Here is a 20262-nt window from a genome sequence, read left to right as displayed (position 1 = left end):
CGTGACATGCAACGTAAATTGTGGAATGCAAAGGTCAAGTAAAACGCATGATAAGATGGAATAAATAAAGTCATGAGAAAATCATATTGACCCAAGCATTTAAAAGAATAATTCAAAATCATAACATACTTAAGAGATCATACATATGTGGGATAGGAACCATAACATACAATAATACCATGCGAGCTAAAATATGGAATCCCGTTGTCTTCCCGTACAATGAAGAAAAGGGGAATCTAATTGCCAAGGTAGACTCTACCCCACTAGGCGGGTTATACATACGCTATATATGGATCCAATAGCTAAGCCATGAAGGCAACCTACGGTGGCACGTAGTTTATAGGACATGAGGCTGCTACTAAGGCTTTTGGTAGGGCCCCCACCTCAAGTCCACTCGATGCTAAGTCAAATCCCACGAAATACATATATAACATCATAATTACATATATCATGGTCATGATCATAGGTTTGAAATCATAGAGTAGCTCATTTTCATATCATTCTTGTAATGTGAGAATTTTCCTTTCATCATTACAATCATATTTGCATAATTCATATCGTTAGGCCTTAGATCACCACATAAGGACCTAAGTCACATTTTAGGCCTTAGGTCACCATATAGGGCCCTAAGTCACCTTACTTCATAACTTGCATGAAATTCATACCTTGAACTTAGAGTAAAACTCAATTGCATAATCAATTGACTTTGAAAATTATGTAATTCACTTGAAAACATGTATGATCATAAACTTTATATCAGCCCATACATAATTCATATAGATAATATCCTTTGAAAGTATAATTCAAAATACTCATAATTTACATCATGAACCCTAAAGATCAAAATAGGAGAATTTATGGGAAAACTCTTCAATTCAATGCAATAACCATCAATTTATATCAAAATAGACTAAATGATCATACTTTGAATTATAATTCATGCAATAGGAGTAGAGATCATAAAACTCATAAAATACCATACTTTAATTTGATAGAAAACCTTGAGAAATTGATTGGGCTTCATGGATGAAAGGATCCATGAATCAATACCCACATACCTTAAGTGAGAACACCAAATAATTGGAAGAACTTGAGAGTTTGATGGAGAAATTGAATAGATTACTTGAATTCTTCAATGGAAACCCTTGAGAGCCTTTTTGTAGAGAGAGAAATATTTGATAGATGAATTGTAGAAGGATGAATAGAATTAGAGGTTTAGGTCAATTTATAGAGTTGCATTAGGTCCTAAAAATGTCTAGGTTCATTGACTAATAATTTGGGAAAGGTCTAAAATTCCCTTTTAAAAAAACTCAACTCGGCTCGAAAAACTCTCCCAAGTCCGCGACGCGGACCTGTCGCGGATCCTACTATTTCATGAATTTCTTTAAAAATCTATCTTCCAATATACGGGTCCTAAAAATCCACCGAGACCATTTTCCTACAGGTTTTGACCCCCTGATCAATATTCCGAACACGAATTTTCCAAAAAGATTAAGGATAATGCATTACTTGAGTGGCTTATTCCCAAGGCATTCTTAATGTACTTGTAATCATTTTTGAGGGATGTTACAACTCTATGATTTCATTTAATAGACAAAGAGTTAGTTGTGGTCATTATTTCTAAAACATAAACTACTTTACCCTTTTTTTTAAAACAAAATGATTTTAAAGACATTATCAAATACCACAAAAAATAAAAATCCTAATCATGATATCTACCACTAGAAATTATATGCTTTAAAAAAGCCATAATTATTGAAAAAATTTAAACACACATCATGGGATTTTTAATAATATTCATATAGACATATTTTCTAATAAAGATAAGATATGATAGCTTTCAGGTAATCAAATAAACTCTAGCGTACTTTCGGACATATATAAATAAGTTACGATAAAAATATCAAGTAGCACGTAGTTCCCTTCTCCTTTAGATAATCCCCAAATATTTATTATTATCATATGAGCAGTTTTTACATAAGGATTATTGTAGATCCAAAAGAATAAATGCAATAAAATACATAAGCTTGTCAAAAACTTAAATTAAATACATTCGAAAGTCCCTTTCCGGCAGCTCTTCTTATCTTGAACTTCTAGAGTTCAAAACCTGTTTAAAGGAAATAAACAAGCAATATACGATAACACAAAACACACATATGATATTGTGACATTTACAGGCACCCAGTATACACAAAGAGAGAAGGGATTTAGATATCAACCTGGATGCTTTCCATATTTTATTTAACAAAATATATGATACAAGAGCTTAAAGTAAAGACTATAGGAAAATTACTAACCTATCAATAGGAATTCTATTAATATGCCAAAGGAAAGCAACAACAATATCCGAGATCCAAATAAGTCAAAGTAGCAAAGAGGAAGAAAGAACTTAAAAGAAATAAGTATTTTGTTAAAAGTTTCTCTGTGTTCTAATGAATATGAGGTATTAAAAGAGAAAGTGAAATTAAGTGTCCTTTTTTTCTCTTTGTATTTGTTCTCCTCTTTTCTGTCTGTTTGTCTCTGTGTATCCCCCTCTATCTCTCCTCCTCTAATGAAGATGGGAGGTATTCTTTTATAATGATAAAAAATAATCAAGAAGCAAGAAAAATCAACAAAAATGGTTTCACCCTTTTTCAAACTTTTTGTTCAATAAGACCATAAAAGCGCCAATATTTCAAAAAAGGATACCAAATTTCAACAAAAAAATCAAACAATATTTCAACAATGAAAGATTCAACAACCAAATCAATTATTGTGATTTGATCAAATTTGATCAAGCATTATTTCAAAATTTGGTGAAAAAAGTCAGAAAACAGCTAACAAAGTCCAAAAATCATGCTAAGAGGGACCCATTGTCAATAATTGTAGAAAAATTATGCAACTCAATTTATACGAATCAAACTTAAAATGGAAAAGAATCAAATTACCATGAATATTAGAGTACCAAAATATTCATTCTCAAGTATTCTACAAGTTGTCATTTTAACCGTATACCATAATTGGTATAAAACTTATCATAACAATCAAGTAACAAAGCTATCACTCAATAAGAAAAAAGGGGAAATTTTGTCAAAGTATTCAAATACTAAGGCCTTTACAACATACCAAGCTATGAAATAACTCACGAGGGCTGTCACAATCCAAATTCAAAGGACTGAGCAAAACAAAATGTTTCAGTCTTATCATAAAAACCATGATGAAATCATATAAGGAGTGGAATAGGTTAATCAAAATTATTAAGATATTAACTTGATCAATTGTCTAAAAATAAAATATGATTTTGAAAAAGTTAAAAGTGTATGATGTGTTGACAATAGAGATGTATAGGCACAAAGCTTAAACTTGGCAGGAAAATATTGTGAGCATGTAACTCAATTAACAGAGGAAGGATAAAACATGATGTGTATAACAATGTCCAAGCTTAGAAGAACATTAATGGACAAGTATTGATCAAAATTCCTACAAAATCAAACCAACAACACATCTCACAGAGAACAAAAAGTTGAAATATAGACTTAGAGTTTGAATTAGAGCGTACCCGGACAGATCTTAAGATCCGTCTTTGACAAACAATCTTCGATCGATTTGGACTTGAATCATGGCAGAGTTTTTCATCTTTGTCATTGGCTGGAGTAGCTGGAGATTTTTCTGGAAAGAAGTTGGAGCGGTGTGGCGGAGGTGATGGTGTTACTTACAGATGGTTGCGGCTAGTGATGTTGCTTCCGTTGGAGAAGAGGAAGGCAGATGAGAGGGAAGCGGTGCAATCTTTTCTTGTCTCCACGATAAGATCTTGCCAGAGACAGAGTGAATGGGGTATGCGGTGGCGTCTTGGTGGGTGTTCTCCACTAGTGGTTCGCTGACAGAGGGAGACGGGAGGTGGAGGTAGTCTTATGTCTTTCGCCGGAGAAGGAGGTGTAACAGTAGAGAGATTGAGAGAAGAGAGAGGTGAGGGACAATTTTGAGAAAGAGTATGGAAGTGGGTGTGGCAGCTCTCTTCTTGTTTGGAGAACATGATCAAAATGAATTAGGGTAAGGGAGGGTAGTGATTAGAAATATGGGAATAAGAGGGGATTAAATTGTGTCCATTGATTAGTATAGATGAACAGATGTGATTAAAAGAGAGATTTAAAATTAGACCACATTAAAATTAATTAGGCTAGAATTATAATTAATTGTCAAGAAAAATGTCTAAATAAATTGGATAAAAAGGATTATGTTTTCTAATTCCATAGGTTTTTCTATTATTGTTCTTACATACTTTTCTATTTCTATTTTTGTAGGTATATTTTCTAGATTAAACTTGATATTTATATATTGGATCTTTCTGTCCACTTTTAGTTGTTGAAACTTTAAGAAATCAAAATTTGTTCTAGTTTGTCTATTATCTTTCTTTGTTTCGCCTAAGTAGCTTCTATTGCTTCTAACAGTCTTATCACAGTTTTATCTTGTTGTTGTATTTTGTCGCTAAGATTAATTATCAGATCTATTAAAATATTATACTACTTATCTTCAGAATGTAATATATGTTCTCCTTTTGAGAAATTACACTTTATGATATTATTTTCATATAATGACCTATATTTCTTTTCAGGATGTATTCTTAGATCTAAGTATTCAATATGTCTTAGCGAATCTATTTTTTTTATCCTAAAGGACTCGTAATCTTCTAAATTACTCTGTATAATTCTATTCTATTAGTACTAAATTTAATATCTGCTTCTATGTTAGAAATTTCTTGCAGTAGGTTGCCTTTACGTTAAGAATTTCTTGAAGTAAGTCTTCCTTTGGGTTTTGAAGTATCTTCTTCAATTTTTCTTCTAACCTACTTAACTGTTCTTTTAACCTTTTTAGAGATTATGTAAGTTCAGATCTATATTTTTTTCTTCGTATATCCAATGTTGTCTTGATCTTATCTTGCGAATATATTCAAGTGGCATAAGATTATCCTAACGGGGTGGACTGAATTATCTGTTGATATTGTCTTATTCTTAGTTTAGACAAGTCTACTTGGTGTATAATATAATCTGAATCTCTGTATAGATCTTGTGTATGAGTATTTTTGTCTTTTATAATGTCTGAGAGAACACTTTCTGCTTTTAGTAATTCAGTTTGATGAGTTAATTCTTCTTGAAGCCACTATTGTGATCATTTGTATCTTTGAAACAATGGTTGATTTTGCATTAATCTATCTAATTGATAGGCTTTTTGTCTCATGCGCATGTATATCCAATTTATTCTATTATCGCAATATCCTATTTCGCTCTCTTGACTTTGTATTTCCCACCGTAAAGTACTAAGCAAATCGTATCTCACTATTCTTTCTTGCCTAAAGAAATTATATTTTTTGTCTAAATTATCGACGGTTTCTACAACTACAAGATATTTTTCTAATTTCTTTTTGAGGTTTATAGTTGTTCGTCTTAAGGTATATTCTTGGTATAATAACCAATATCGAGATCTTATATCACAGAAAGTTGGATGTCTTTTCATAAACTTTACTTTGCTCTTGCTTTAAGCTGTAAAATGAATTTATATTCTAGTTTAGATATGATATCAATTAAATGGTCTAGTCTGCAGTTATCCTCTTTTGTCTGGTTCAATCGTTTATAATCTTAATATAGTTTTTTTAGTTTCCTTTTAGTCTCTTTAAAAGCTTGTATATTTTTTAATGCTCGTCTCATGTAAGCTTCCCAAAAACTTCTCGCTCTAATATCAAACTAAAATGATTTAGATAAAAAGGATGATTTCAATATAAAAAAGATGATTTCAATGCTTCTTGTTCAAATAAGTTGTAAATCCTACACTAAGTCCTTTTATGTTTGTTTCACGAAATTTATCCCGAAGTTCCCCATTTTATTCTTTTTTTATCTTACCCTTTTCATATCTTCCTCTTAGCTTATGTTCTTAACAACTTCTTCTTTAACCACACCCCAGACATATATATGACAAAAAATTCATCCTTTGTTCATCAAACGGACTTTTAATGCCAAGAATCTTAGAAAATTACTAGTTAATCCATAGTTGTTATCAAGAAGTTAAGAGGATAACCATTTACTAAGGTTTAATTAAATTGTACAACAGTTTACATATGAAAAGAGTAAATTAAAGTAATTACATAATTTTGGGGGAGAACTTAGGTATAAAACATCATAAAACTTACATGATTAGACAGAGAGAGGTTTTCCTTTTGGGAACTCCCGAAGGCCTTTGCAAGAAACTTGAGAAATTTATTCAAACAAACACTCTTATTATTACACAATCTTTAGTACATACCAGAGGTGGATGATTTTAGGGTGATTGAAGGATTATACATACAGGAAGGGGAATATGTTGAGAGAGGTTGCTTAATTTTTTCATTTTGTCTATCTAGTGTACACAATGCCTCCTTTTATAGGCATAAGGGTATATATCTAATGGTTCTTAATAAGCTACGTGTCCTTCATATGAGAGGTCGACATTTTGAGATAAGATTTTCAATAATGCAAGTCGGGTGCACTATGGGCCCTATCATCACATGCATTATTAATTATCTTTTTGACTGACACAGATTGACAGACGCGTGCTTCAACAGTTTTTCCCTCATTTGGATGGTAGTGATAAAGTGGCAACACTCATTATTACAGGATAGTTGTGGGAATACCCACATGGCACACTACTATTATGTACATAGGATGTGATAATACTCCGGCCATGTCTCGACCTTATATTCTTCTCTTTTTATCTTATGTGGTATTGTTGTCGTCTTCTTATCTTCTGAATTAAGTGTCTAATTTGTATAAGGCGATTGAATCGAAACTCATTCCTTAGTCATCATCTTCATATGGATCCTGAGCATCTTGATAATTGTTGCTTCCATATTCACCTTCGTCTGAACTCGGCGTTCTTAATGGACTGTTATCATCTTCGTCTGAATTAGGGACTAGTCTATTATTACTGGGACTTGGATTGTCTTTGTTAATAATATGTTTGTCTTGTTCTTGATTTTTGAAGAATTGTTCTAGAGTATGTTTAATTATGGAATCTATTTTGTCAAAATTTTTTTGTCTTTTTAGAATTATATTTTTTCTGGAATTGTCTTTCTGGAAAGATTTAGGTAGTCTTATTCGTGAGAAAGAGCACCCCTCATCTTCACTTTTTGGTAAAGTGACAATCATTAACGGATTTGATGAGATTTTACCGACCACCGTTTGAACCAGAATAGCTGTATTTTTATTCGATACAGTGAATTTCTTAGTATTCAGAGGGGAATGCACACCCGTCTCATTCATTTTTAAATGAGATGGAGAACTCATGTCTGGAGTCTGAGTGCCTATATCGGTCTATGGAGCAAACTTGCTTTGAAATGTCTCAATTTGTTTCATAAGTTTCATATTTTATTGAATGAGGACTTCATTTTTTGTATTGAGTCTTTTGAAGGCCTCAGTCATACTAGAACAATGATCACAGAAAATTATTTTATCTGAGTGTTTCTGAATATTATATTGAGGAGTTTGGGTTGGGCTTTGTCTAAGAGCTGGTGAAATATAATAGTTTGGCCCAAGCATTCCTCTGGCATAGTCTAAACCTTTGGTAAGATTATTAAAACCTTTGAAAAACAGGTTTTTTACCCTATTTATTGAGTCTACTACTGCTATTCAAGTCTGAAACACACCATTTGTTTTGCCGTGTATAACTACATAGTATTTAAACTTATTTTCTGTACTTTTATCTGAGAAGTATTGATATAAAATATTATTAGCTACGATAAAATGTTTAGTGTCTTTCTTATTATAGCTATCCATAGATTTTCTACCAAACATTTTTGGGTTTTGTCTAAAGGTACATTCTGGTATTATTCTAAATGATAAATTACATTGAGGGAAGAATATTAAATTAAACTTACCAAAGTAAATTCTCTCCATCATGTCTACAGTACTTTGAGGTCTAAAATTGATCTTACCTAATAGAGTGTGAGCATAAGAGTCTGGCTGGGCTATACCCTTACCCTTGTCTGCTGGCTGTTGGCCAGTTGTTCTCGTGCTGAAAGAACATCGTATCAATTAGTTTTAAGTTGTAATCTACTTAATTTATCAGCTAAATCGTTATCTTTCCCTTTAACATATTCAAAAACTATATTATTATAGATAGATATAACATCCATAAAGTTTAGCCAATATTATAATATCTAATTTACACATAATTTTGTTACATCCCCAATGTACTAATGGTTTTTCTCCAATTATTTCTATTTCATCTAATATTCCTACGATATTATCTAAATCTTTGGGATTGTTTATTGTTCCTATCTTATTTATTCCTTTTTGAAAATTGTAGAACTCTGTCTCAATGTTTATTAGTGTATAATCTTTTTTGATATCCTCTAAGTATGTTTCTTCTAAATAATCTTTGTCCTGATTTTCTTCATATAGGTTTTTTGAAGAACATTTACCATGGTTACCACAATTAGCACAACATGGAATTGGACTGGTGGCGGATTTATAAATTTCTAAATTGTTTTTTATCTGGGATCTTTTTTTTTGTTGGAACTTTTATAGTATGTACTGGAGTATAGGTTGTATTTATAAATAGCATTATTCCATATCAAGAGAATAAGAAACTGCCATTATTTTGTATAAGGAACTGCAAACCTATTACTAAATCCATTTTAATGTCTAAGTCTTGTGCGAGTATTTTATACATATCATAGGCTAGTCTTTAAAATTCATTACATGCATTTATAAAGCTTATTTGTGCTTTTTCTATGTAATGATCATAGAAATTATAAGTTTCATCCATTTGTACTGCAGATACCAGTTCTTTTAAGGTTTTTAACAGATCTTGTGGTACTATTTTTCTGCTTATTAGGTAATTTGTGCATCCAGTGTCTACTAGGGCTAAGGTTTTGTATTTCTACATCTTTAATCCTTATTCTTGCTAGTACTTTTACTATTCCAAACTTCTTATCTTCATTACATATAAGGCTTGTATTATTTTCTTCTATGTTCTTGAGTTTAGTTTCTATTTGGTCAAGATGTATTGTAAAAGTTCTACTAATTTCGACCTTCTCTTTTCCTTTTAACATTTGTTCTACGTCATTTATCTGGGTTTCTAATGTTAATAATCTTAGGTTAGTAGCTTGTTCTTTGATTTGAGTATCTTCTTGTTGTTTATTGACTTTAACTTTTAATTTATCTTCTATACAACTAATACAGACTTATATGTAACACCTTTTGCATTTAGCTCTATTTGTTTTGCTAGGATACCATTTACATATGCTACATTGATTACTATCTATTCCCTTTTATCTTTCAAAGTCATGATTACATTCTTGTATGACATTCATCATAGTACTTAGTTGTAGATTTTCTAAGTTTAATTCATTCATTTCTAATCCTATTTTATTAATTAAGTTGTTTTCTTCGGAATCCGATGATTCAGATTGAGGTTTGTCCTCTGTATCTACGCTTACAACTAAATATATACTTTCCGTACCTAACATAAATTCATCTACATTTAATAAAGTCTCTTAAAAATCTTCTATCAGTTGGGAATTTCTGGTTTTACTATTGTTTCTTTTGGGACATATATTTGCTAAATGTTCTATACTTCTGTAGGTATAACATTCTAATTTATTCTTATAGTTTCTATCATTCCTATAGTTTCTAACATGTCTATTTTTATTTAGATATGGCTTTTTAGCTGAAGATTTAAATAAGAAATATTTTTTACATTGGTATGGCTTATGGCTATAGGATGACCGTCTCTTATACTTCCATTGTTTATGTGGTTCTTTATCATAACTTTGGGTAGTATATATCATAATTTTACAGAAATTCATTTCATTTTGTTTAAATTGTTTCTGTATTTGTATGTTAGTATATCTTTCTTGTAGTATTTCCATTATATCTTGTATTTTTTGTCCTATAGACCATAGGGCTGTTGGGTTTTGAACTACACCTTCTCGTTTATACCATCTTTCTTCTATTTCTCTGCCTAAAGCTCCTAGTAATTTATGAAATAACTATTTTCCTATTTTTTCATCAAATGTATTTCCACTAACAGTACAATAGTAAAAATAGTCTTTAAGAAAGTTCTTGATATACATCCAATTCGAAATACTTAATTGTTCTAGTTTGATTACTGTACTTCTTTGTAATGCTACTAAGCCACTATTTGGGTCTTCTCTTGTTAATAAAACATATCTTTATTTGTAAAATTATATGGGTTTGGTCCTAATTCTATTAAGCCCTGAAACTCTTGGGGGTATGTCCGTTTGTATGATTCTCATACATCCTTACATGATTCTCCTAAGAAGGTTTTTAGGTATTTATACATTGTCTCTGCATCTGTTTCATAATAATTTTTTTTATAAAGTCTGCTACCACTATTCCTTTCCATAAATCAATTATTGTATTCCATATTTATGGATCATGGGCAAATATATTTAATATTTTTTCTTTGTTTCCTCATTCTTGTAGTCTGATAGTTCCTCTATTGACATTTTTTTTCCTGTTGGTTTCATATTTTCTTTTATCTCTATATCAGGTCTATACCACGCCTTTCGTGGTAGATTTCCCGTACTATAGCTAACACTCGAAGCTGATCTTGTTCTTTGGAAAGGGCTAGCACTATGCGAACTAGTTGCCTCGTCCATTAGTTCTGTGGCTAAGTATTGTTACAATGTCTTCATTTTCTTCTTCATTATAATTTATGTCTGATTCTTCTATTCTATAGGCTAAATTATCATTTCTATCTTTACATATTCTAAAATGTTCTATTGTTTTGAATATATCCATTTTCCCCTTTTTACATCCTTTACATTTAGAGACTATATAACTATTTTCTTTGTATAATCTCTTTACTTCTTCTATAGCTTTATCTACTTCATAACCTTCTTGTATTATTTCTGTATTCATAAATTCTTCTTGTTTTGTTTCTAGGGTACTTTTTGTCTCCATCTCATCTAGTTCTCTTTGGCTAGTGTAATTATAGTTGGTGAATCTTATTAATGTTTCTCCTTTAGAACTAATATACATTAAATGATTTTCTGGTGCAAACACTTTTGGTTTACTAAGTTTATCTAAATTCCATTTTAATCCTGCATATTCTTCTGGATTTATTTTTATTGGTTTTATTAATTTAATACCTTTGTTACCCATTACCTCTACTACATCATTTACTTGTAATTTAAACTTAGTATTACTACTTAGGGTCATTTTTCCTATAAAGCCTACACACATTAATAAATTATTTCCATTATTCATTTATTCGGAACCTTTTGTCTGAATTCCTATTTTAATATATTTTTCAAATTCTTTTAAATTAATTAGGAAGTCTGGGCTAATATAAAATATTCCTCCATTATTAGTCATATCTATTTCTGTTAATCCTATTATGGATTTCTTTAAGTCTGACCATCTATCATCATATAATACTATTAAAATTTTAGATCCTAAATTTTTTCTAGTCAAACCTTTTATTCCGATGACTATTAATCCCATATGCATTAACATAAGTCTAGGGTTTTTAATTATTTTGGTAAAAGCATGGTTCACTAGATTTAAGGTAGAAAAAATTTATCCTATTGCTAATATTTGTTCTTCTCTATAATGTCTATATAATTGATTATCCCTAGAGAAGCACTTCACATTGCATAGTGTCTTTGGATTTAATAATTTTAGTTGATTTTGTTGAAAGATTTACAAATCTCTATCGAGATCTATTATTTCATTTAACTCCTGATTTTATTTTTCACTAGAGTGTCTTCGTGATAATAACCTAGATATGATATTATTACCAATTCTATTATTTGCACTTACTTTTGGCCTTTCTTCTTCGATAGTTCTTCTTGATCTAGTTGAAAGAAAGTCCATTTTTGCGGCCTTCTAGTTATTGTCGGTTTTTCTTTTTGTGGAGTTATTTCTACTTTCTTTAGTTGGTAATTAATTCATCTATCTCTGTATTCTTAGAGATCTTGACTTCAGGTTGTTTTTCTTTTATTAATGTTTTCACCTTTATGTTTAATTCTATTAATAATGCAATTATTGTGTTATTTTGTTTTAGTATTACTTTATCAGACTGACTGGACGGGATATATGCAGAGAAACCTACTTGTTCAAGCTGATACTTTGTTGTATTTTCTAAGGCTCTTTTGTAATTTATGTCTTCCACGCTCATGAAAGCGAGATCTTTTCCAGTCTTTTAATTATTTCTTTTAGGTCACTTATCTCAGTAGTTATTACTTCTACTTATTCTATAGTTTTTGTTACTACTTGGGTATTTTGGATTTCTAATTCTTTAGGTTTTTCTATTATTGTTCTTACTAACTTTTCTATTTCTATTTTTGTAGGTATTTTTTCTAGATTAAACTTGGTATTTATATATTAATGTTCTTCAAAGAACCTATATGAAGAAAATCAGGACAAAGATTATTTAGAAGAAACATACTTAGAGGATATCGAAAAAGATTATACACTAATAAACGTTGAGACAGAAGTTCTCTTTGGCTAATGTAATTATAGTTGGTGAATCTTATTGATATTTCTCCTTCAAACCTGATATAGAGATAAAAGAACTAGGATTCTTGGCATTAAAAGTCCGCTTGATGAACAAAGGATGAATTTGTTGCCATATATATATCCGGGGTGTGGTTAAAGAAGAAGTTGTTAAGAACATTATCTAAGAGGAAGAGATGAAAAGAGTAAGATTAAAAAAGGGTAAAAACGGGGAACTTCGGGTTATACTTCGTGAAACAAACATAAAAGGACAAGTCAAGGGAGCGAAATGGGATATTGTGATAAATTCAGGCCAATACTTTGTTGTATTTTCTAAGGCTTTTTTTTTAATTTATGTCTTCCTCTCTCATGAAACAACTTGAGACATTTCAAAGCAAGTTTTATCCAAAGACCGATACAGGCACTCAAACTCCAGACATGGGTTCTCCATCTCACTTAAAAATGGATGAGATGGGTGTGCATTCCCCTCTGAGTGCTAAGAAATCCACTGTATCGGATAAAGATATAGCTAGTCTGATTCAAACGGTGGCTGATAAAGGCTCATCAAACCCGTTAATGATTGTTACTTTGTCAAAGAGTGAAGACAAGGGGTCCTCTTCCTCAGAAGAAGACTACCTAAATCTTTCTAGGAAAACAATTCCAGAAAAATTATAATTTCTAAAACAACAATTTTTTTTTTGACAAAATAGAGTCCATAATTAAACATACTCTAGAACAATTCTTCAAAAATAAAGGACAAGACAAACATATTATTAACAAAGACAATCCAAGTCCTAGTAATGATAGACTAGTCCCTAATTCAGACGAAGATGATAACAGTCCAGTAAGAACACCATGTTCAAACGAAGGTGAATATGGAAGCAACAATTATCAAGATGCTTAGGATCCATATGAAGATGATGACTCGGAATGAGTTTTGATTCAATCGCCTTACACAACTTAGACACTTAATTTAGAAGTAATTCAGAAGATAAGGAGACGATGACAATGCCAAGGTGATAAGATAAAAAGAGAAGAAGATAAGGTCATAGACGTGGCAGGAGTATTATCACATCCTATGTACATAATAGTAGTGTGCCATATGGGTATGCCCATAACTGTCCTGTAATAATGAGTGTTGTCACATTATCACTACCCTCCAAATGAGGGAAAAACTGTTGAAGCATGCGTCTGTCAGTCTGTGTCAGTCAAAAAGATAATTAATAATGCATGTGACGATGGGGCCCATAGCGCACCCGACTTGCATTATTGAGAATCTTATCTCAAGGTGTCGGCCTCTCATCTGAAGGCCACGTAGCTTATTAAGAACCGTTAGATATATACCCTTATACCTATAAAAGGAGGCATTGTGTACACTAGAAAGAGAGAATGAAAAAAATTAAACAACCTCTATCAACATATTCCCCTTCATGTATGTATAATCCTTCAATCACCCTAAAATCATCCACCTCTGGTATGTACTAAAGCTTGTGTAATAATAAGAGTGTTTGTTTGAATAAATTTCTCAAGTTTCTTGCAAAGGCCTTCGGGGGTTCCAGAAAGGGAAACCTCTCTCTGTCTAATTATGTAAGTTTTATGATGTTTTATACCCAAGTTCTCCCGCAAAAGTATGTTATTACTTTAATTTACTGTTTTCATATGTAAACTACTGTACAGTTTAATTAACCCTTTGTATATGGTTAGCCTCTTAACTTCTTAATAACGACCATTGATTAACCTTTAAATTTCTAGGATTCTTGGCATTAAAGTCTGCTTGATGAACGAAGGACGAATTTGTTGCCAAATATATGTCTGGGGTGTGGTTTAAGAAGAAGTTGTTAAGAACATAAGCTAAGAGGAAGAGATGAAAAGGCGAAGATAAAAAAAGGGAAAAGTGGGGAACTTTGGGATAAACTTCGTTAAACAAACATAAAAGGACTAAATGAGAGGGAGTACTGAGTAGGATTTACAGCTTATTTGAACAAGAAACACTGAAATCATCCTTTTTAACAAAATTATTTTAATTTGGTATCAGAACGAGATTTTTTTGGGAAACTTACATGAGACGACCATGAAAAGATATACAAGCTTTTAAAGAGACTAAAAGGAAGCTAAAAAAACCTTTTTTGGTAATATAAACTATTAAACCAGACAAAAAAGGATAACTACAGACTAGACTAGTTAATTTATATCATATCTAGACTAGAATAAGTTTTGAAATATGCCTATTTAGTAGAATAGCAATCCAAAAGTAGTTATAGGTCGGTCAAAATTGGATGTCAATAGCATGCCCTTTCTTTGCTTGGGAGTGAAAGATGAATTGACAAGCAAAGAAATTTGACGGAGTAGCCAATTTTTCTGACTGATGAAATAATTTTGGATAGACCCAATGAAATAAGTTGGATTTGCAAAAATATTATGGCCAAGATTCAATTTTAAGTTGCATACATATCTCTGGCTATACGACAATCAGGCCGTGTGTAGTTCTAGATGGTAGAATCACAACAAATTTTGATCGAATTCAAAATTTACCCAGTGTTGGATTATGGTAACGCCGAGTTCTTAAGAGTGATGATGTACGAAGATGTTAGCACGAATAAAATGAATATGGTCATGTTCAAACTGAGGTTATCTGCATATCCCAAGATGTGGGAAATCAGGTTGGATGTAATTCTAAGGAACAACTCGAAATGAGAAATGCTCCAAAGTAATTTCTACGGAAGACCTATGGTATAGAAAAGAATATGAATTTTCAAAATAAATTGCCCCAGTATCGAGTTATGGAGATACTGAGACGTGAAAGAGTTATAAATGAAATTCAAATCCAAACTTTGAAAATTGAGTCGAGTTGAATTCTAAAAGAGAATCCTTGACGTAGCTAGGGATGCTTGACATTCCACTAGCTTTCCCTAGTTTTCTGCTTAGAGGGAGTTCCACATTGTAATACGTTGTCCTGCAAAATACGTAAAAGGGTGAAAAGTACTTGTCGCGGTTCAAAAATAATAAATTGAAATATTAATGTAAAGAGTAAAGTGTACATGTCCAAACAATTATTGATGTCTCTGTTTTATGGGATGAATGCGATGTAAGCAAAGTACCTGATACTGTAAAATCTCTGACTGGTGAGGCGATTGTAATGAAACACCTATGTCCGGCTGTGTAAATCTTGTAATGTAATGCCTGTATCCGACGGTGTAGAGCTTGTAAATGTAACGCCTATATTCGATGGCTTAAAACTTATAAATGTAATACCTGCATCCGATGGTGTAAAACTTATAATATAACATCTGTATCCGGTTGTGTAAAACTTGTAATATAATGCCTGTATCTGATTATGTAAAGCTTATAATGTAACACCTGTATCTGGTGGTGTAGAGTTTGTAATGTAATGCATGTATCCGGTGGTGTGAAGCATGTAATATGGAATTTAATTGTAGATGTATGGCGATGTTGTATGCACTCTCTTGATCCGCAGAGTTTGACGAGGTTTGCTATGTAACACCTGTATCCGGTGGTGTAGAGTTTGTAATGTAATGCATGTATCCGGTGGTGTGAAGCATGTAATATGGAATTTAATTGTAGATGTATGGCGATGTTGTATGCACTCTCTTGATCCGCAGAGTTTGACGAGGTTTGCTATGTACAGCCTACAGACGGTGGAGTTTGGATGATGTTTGCTATATAAAGTCTCCAGATGGTGGAGTTTGGACAATGCTTGCTATATATAACCTCTAAATGGTGGAGTTTAAATGATGTTTGCTATATATAGCCTCCAATCGACGGAGTTTGAATAGTGTTTGCTATATACAACCTCTGATCGGCGGAGTTTGAATGGTGTTTGGTCTATACAGCCTTCAGACGGTGGAGTTTGAATGGTGTTTACTATCTATAGTCTCCAGAAGGCAGAGTTTGGATGATGTTTTCTATGTACAGCCTCTAGACGATGGAGTTGGATGATGTTTTCTATCTACAGCCTCCAGATAGCAGAGTTTGGACGACGTTTGCTATATACAATCTCTAGATAGCCGAGTTTAAATGGTGTTTTCTATATATAGCCTCCAAATGGTGGAGTTTGAATGGTGTTTTCTATACACAATCTCCAGATGGTGGAGTTTGAACGATGTTAGACGGCGTTCTCCAATTGAGGGATCTTATTTGACGTAGTTAAACAATATTCTCAAATAGAGGAGTTGTTGATGAGGATAAATGACAAGCCCCAATTGATGGAGTTATCTTTGACAAAAAGTAAACTGTCCTATTTATCCTATGGGGACCCTTTGTCTTTAGTGTTTTGATCTGAATCTCGAGTGTACCTGCAAACATTTAAAAGGAGATATTTTAGACATCAAATCCAAGTATAAAGTACTCCTGATAAATAAGGTAAGGAAAAGATATTTTGGCTTATGATTTTGAGAAGTCGAATGGCCTCTTCTGTCACGCCCCTAGACATTTCCCTGCGCTCAAAGAAAATTTTTAGTTTAGCAGGGGGTGTTGATTTGTATCAACTCGCGGATTTGGTAGGTGGAATAGTAGAAAAGTATTTTTTTAAAAATAGGTGGAATAGTAGAAAAGTATTTTTTTAAAAAAATAATAGTTTGTTCTTAGCAAAGAAGTATATCATGTATATATATATATATATATATATAGAGAGAGAGAGAGAGAGAGTAATCATTTATCATTTTAAGGTTATGACATGCTTTGAAGTCCATCAAGCTTCTCCATATCCTAATATAATCTTTCTCATAGTCTTGCCTTCTAATGACGCTTCTCTTTGACTCATTCGTCAGATCCTTCATGTAATAATGATACCTAAATAAAGGAGGGTTTTCTATAGGTATGACCAAACCTTTAAGGTTGATTATGTATCTCCAAATGGGAATCAGGTCTATACGTAGTTCGAGGATAAAAAGTGAACATTATGCAATGCAATGACCAATTCTGACTCAGGCTTCCTATGTATCCAAGTAGAATCAGGTCAGGACGTAGTTCAATTACAATAAAAAGCAAAAATATAAAGGGACCGAATTCGATAAGGATTGCCTATGTATCCCATCGAGAGAAGCCAGGTCGAGTGTAGTTCTAAATACATGGAAATGATGTGTTTGGATTTTCTAAGAGAGGACAGAACCCGATGGGCTTCCTACGTACCCCACTATGAGAATTTAGGTTGAGATGTAGTTATGTTTACATGGAATGTAAGAGTATAAAAAATGAAAGCTAGTCTTGATGTCTTCAAATGTAGTACTTCTTGATGGCTTCTGAATTGATTGGCTTCGTGCTCAATGTGCCATCCATTTCTGCCAAGATTACCACTCCTCCAGATAATACTCTATGAAGCATGTAAGGACCTTTCCAGTTTGGTGCAAATTTCCCTTTAGCTTCTCCTTGGTGAGGAAATATCTTCTTTAATACTAATTGTCCCAGTGTGAACTATCGAGGTTTGACTTTCTTGTTGAATGATTTTTCCATTCTATTCTGATAGAGTTGACTATGACAAAATGAGTCCATTCTTTTATCATCAATGAGCATCAACTGTTCAATCCTTTTGCAAATCCATTCTGCATCATCTAGACCGACCTCTTGAATAATCCTTAAACATGGAATTTCTACTTCAGCAGGTATTACTGCTTCTGAACCATAAAACAACATATAAAGATCTTCCCTAGTGGAAGTTTTGATTAAGGTACGATAACCGAGAAGAGCATATGGTAACTTCTCATGCCATTGTTTGTGACTATCCACTATCTTCCTTAAAATCTTTTTGATATTCTTGTTTGCAGCTTCAACTGCTCCATTCATCTGTGGCCAATAAGTTGTTGAATATTGATGAGCAATCTTAAACTGCTCAGAAATTTCCTTCATAAGATCGCTGTTGAGATTGGCCGCATTATCTGTTACGATTGACTCTAGAATCCCATACCTACAAACTATATTGTTGCGAACAAAGTCTACCACTACTTTCTCAGTTACTGCCTTGTATGTCGAAGCACCCATTTTGTGAAATAATCGATAGCCACAAGGATGAAATGATGTCCACCTGATGTAGGATGCTCTATAGGTCCAATTACCTCCATTCCCCAAGCGGTAAATAGCCTAGGGGAACCCATAACATTGAGCTCATTTGGTGGAACTCATATAAAATCTCCATGCACTTGGCATTGATGGCACTTCTACACATATTGAATTCTATTTTTTTCCATGGTCATCCCAAAATATCCAGCTCTTAAGATCTTCTTAGCCATAGTGAACCCATTCATATGAGGTCCACATGTTCCTGCATGTATTTCTTCTAAAATCCTCGTCGCTTCCTTGGCGTCAACACATTTCAACAATCCTAAATTTGGAGTCCTCCTATATAGGATTTCTCTATTAGGAAAGAAATGATTGGCCATCCTTCTCAAAGTCATTTTTTGCTTGCTTGTGGCATTTTTAGGGTATTCTCGTGCTTTTATCAATCTCTTGATGTCATAGTACCATGGTCTTCCATATCATTAACATAAAAACAATATGCATGTCGATCATATAACTTTACTTTAATAGGGTCGATGTAATTCTTATTCGGATGTTGAATCATTGAGGATAATGTTGCCAAACATCGGAAAATTCATTTTGAGCTCGAGGGACATGTTTGAATTCAATCCTTGTGAATCTCCTACTCAACTCCTTTATGCAATACAAATAAGAAAGGGTCTTCACATTCATAGCTGCCCATTCTTCTTGGCCCTGATGAACCAATAAGTCAAAATCGCCTATTAACAAAAGCTCTTTGACGTTCATGTCTACGACCATTCTAAGTTCGAGAATACAAGCTTCATACTCTGCCATGTTATTTGTACAATCAAACCTAATTTTGGCTAAAATTGGATAATATTGACCTATTTCTGAAATTAACACTGCTCCTATTCCGACTCCTTTTGAATTTGATGCTCCATTAAAAAACATCCTCCAACCATTGTATGGTTCTAATATGTCTTCTCCTACAAACAATACCTCTTCATCAGGGAAGTAAGTTTTGAGCAGCTTATAATCTTAATATACTAGATTTTCTACGAGGTGGTCAGCCAAGGCTTGTCCTTTGATGGATTTTTATGTCACATACATAATGTCGAACTCGCTCAACAAAATTTACCACTTTACCAATTTACCTGTAGGCATTGGCTTCTTAAAGATGTACTTGAGTGGATCCATTATTGAGATCAAGTACGTGGTGTATGCAGATAGATAATGCCTAAATTTCTATGTGATCCAAGTCAAAGCGCAACACGTTCGTTCCAACAAGGTATATCTCGCTTCATACGGTGTGAACTTCTTGCTCAAGTGGTAAATGGCTTGCCCTCTTCTGCCTGTTTCATCATGTTGTCCCAATACACATCCAAATGCATTATCCATGATAGATAAGTATAGTAACAATGGCCTCCCAGGCTCAGGTGGGACCAATTCTAGTGGGTTGGACAAGTATTCTTTGATTTTATCCAAAGCCTTTTGACATTGCTCCGTCCCTTTTGTGGAAGCATCCTTCTTTAGTGATTTAAATATGGGTTCACAAATTACTGTGGATTGTGCTATGAATCGACTAATGTAGTTAAGCCTTCCCAAGAAACTCATCACCTCCTTCTTGGCCTTGGGTGGAGGTAATTCTTGAATTGCCTTGATCTTTGAGAGATCCCTCTATGCCTCTCCTACTAATAATGAATCCTAATAGTTTACTTGCGGGTACTCCAAATGCACACTTTTCTGGATTCAATTTTAGATTATACTCTCGCAACCTCTTAAAGAATTTTTATAAATT

At 32.9% G+C, this 20262-nt stretch overlaps 1 protein-coding gene across 1 annotated transcript; it reads right to left on the bottom strand.

Moving 5' to 3' along the window:
• Positions 1–17903: 17903 nt before the first annotated feature.
• LOC129872472 (uncharacterized) lies at positions 17904–18467 on the bottom strand. The gene has a single exon (XM_055947455.1). It carries the CDS (start codon positions 18465–18467, stop codon positions 17904–17906), a length of 564 nt encoding a protein of 187 aa, XP_055803430.1.
• Positions 18468–20262: the final 1795 nt, after the last annotated feature.

The sequence above is a fragment of the Solanum dulcamara genome, chromosome 11 (genome assembly GCF_947179165.1).
Source record: "Solanum dulcamara chromosome 11, daSolDulc1.2, whole genome shotgun sequence".
In the NCBI taxonomy this organism is placed as follows: Eukaryota; Viridiplantae; Streptophyta; class Magnoliopsida; order Solanales; family Solanaceae; genus Solanum; species Solanum dulcamara.
The sequence above is the reverse complement of the archived record's forward strand: the minus strand, read 5'-3'. Positions and strand labels throughout refer to the sequence as shown.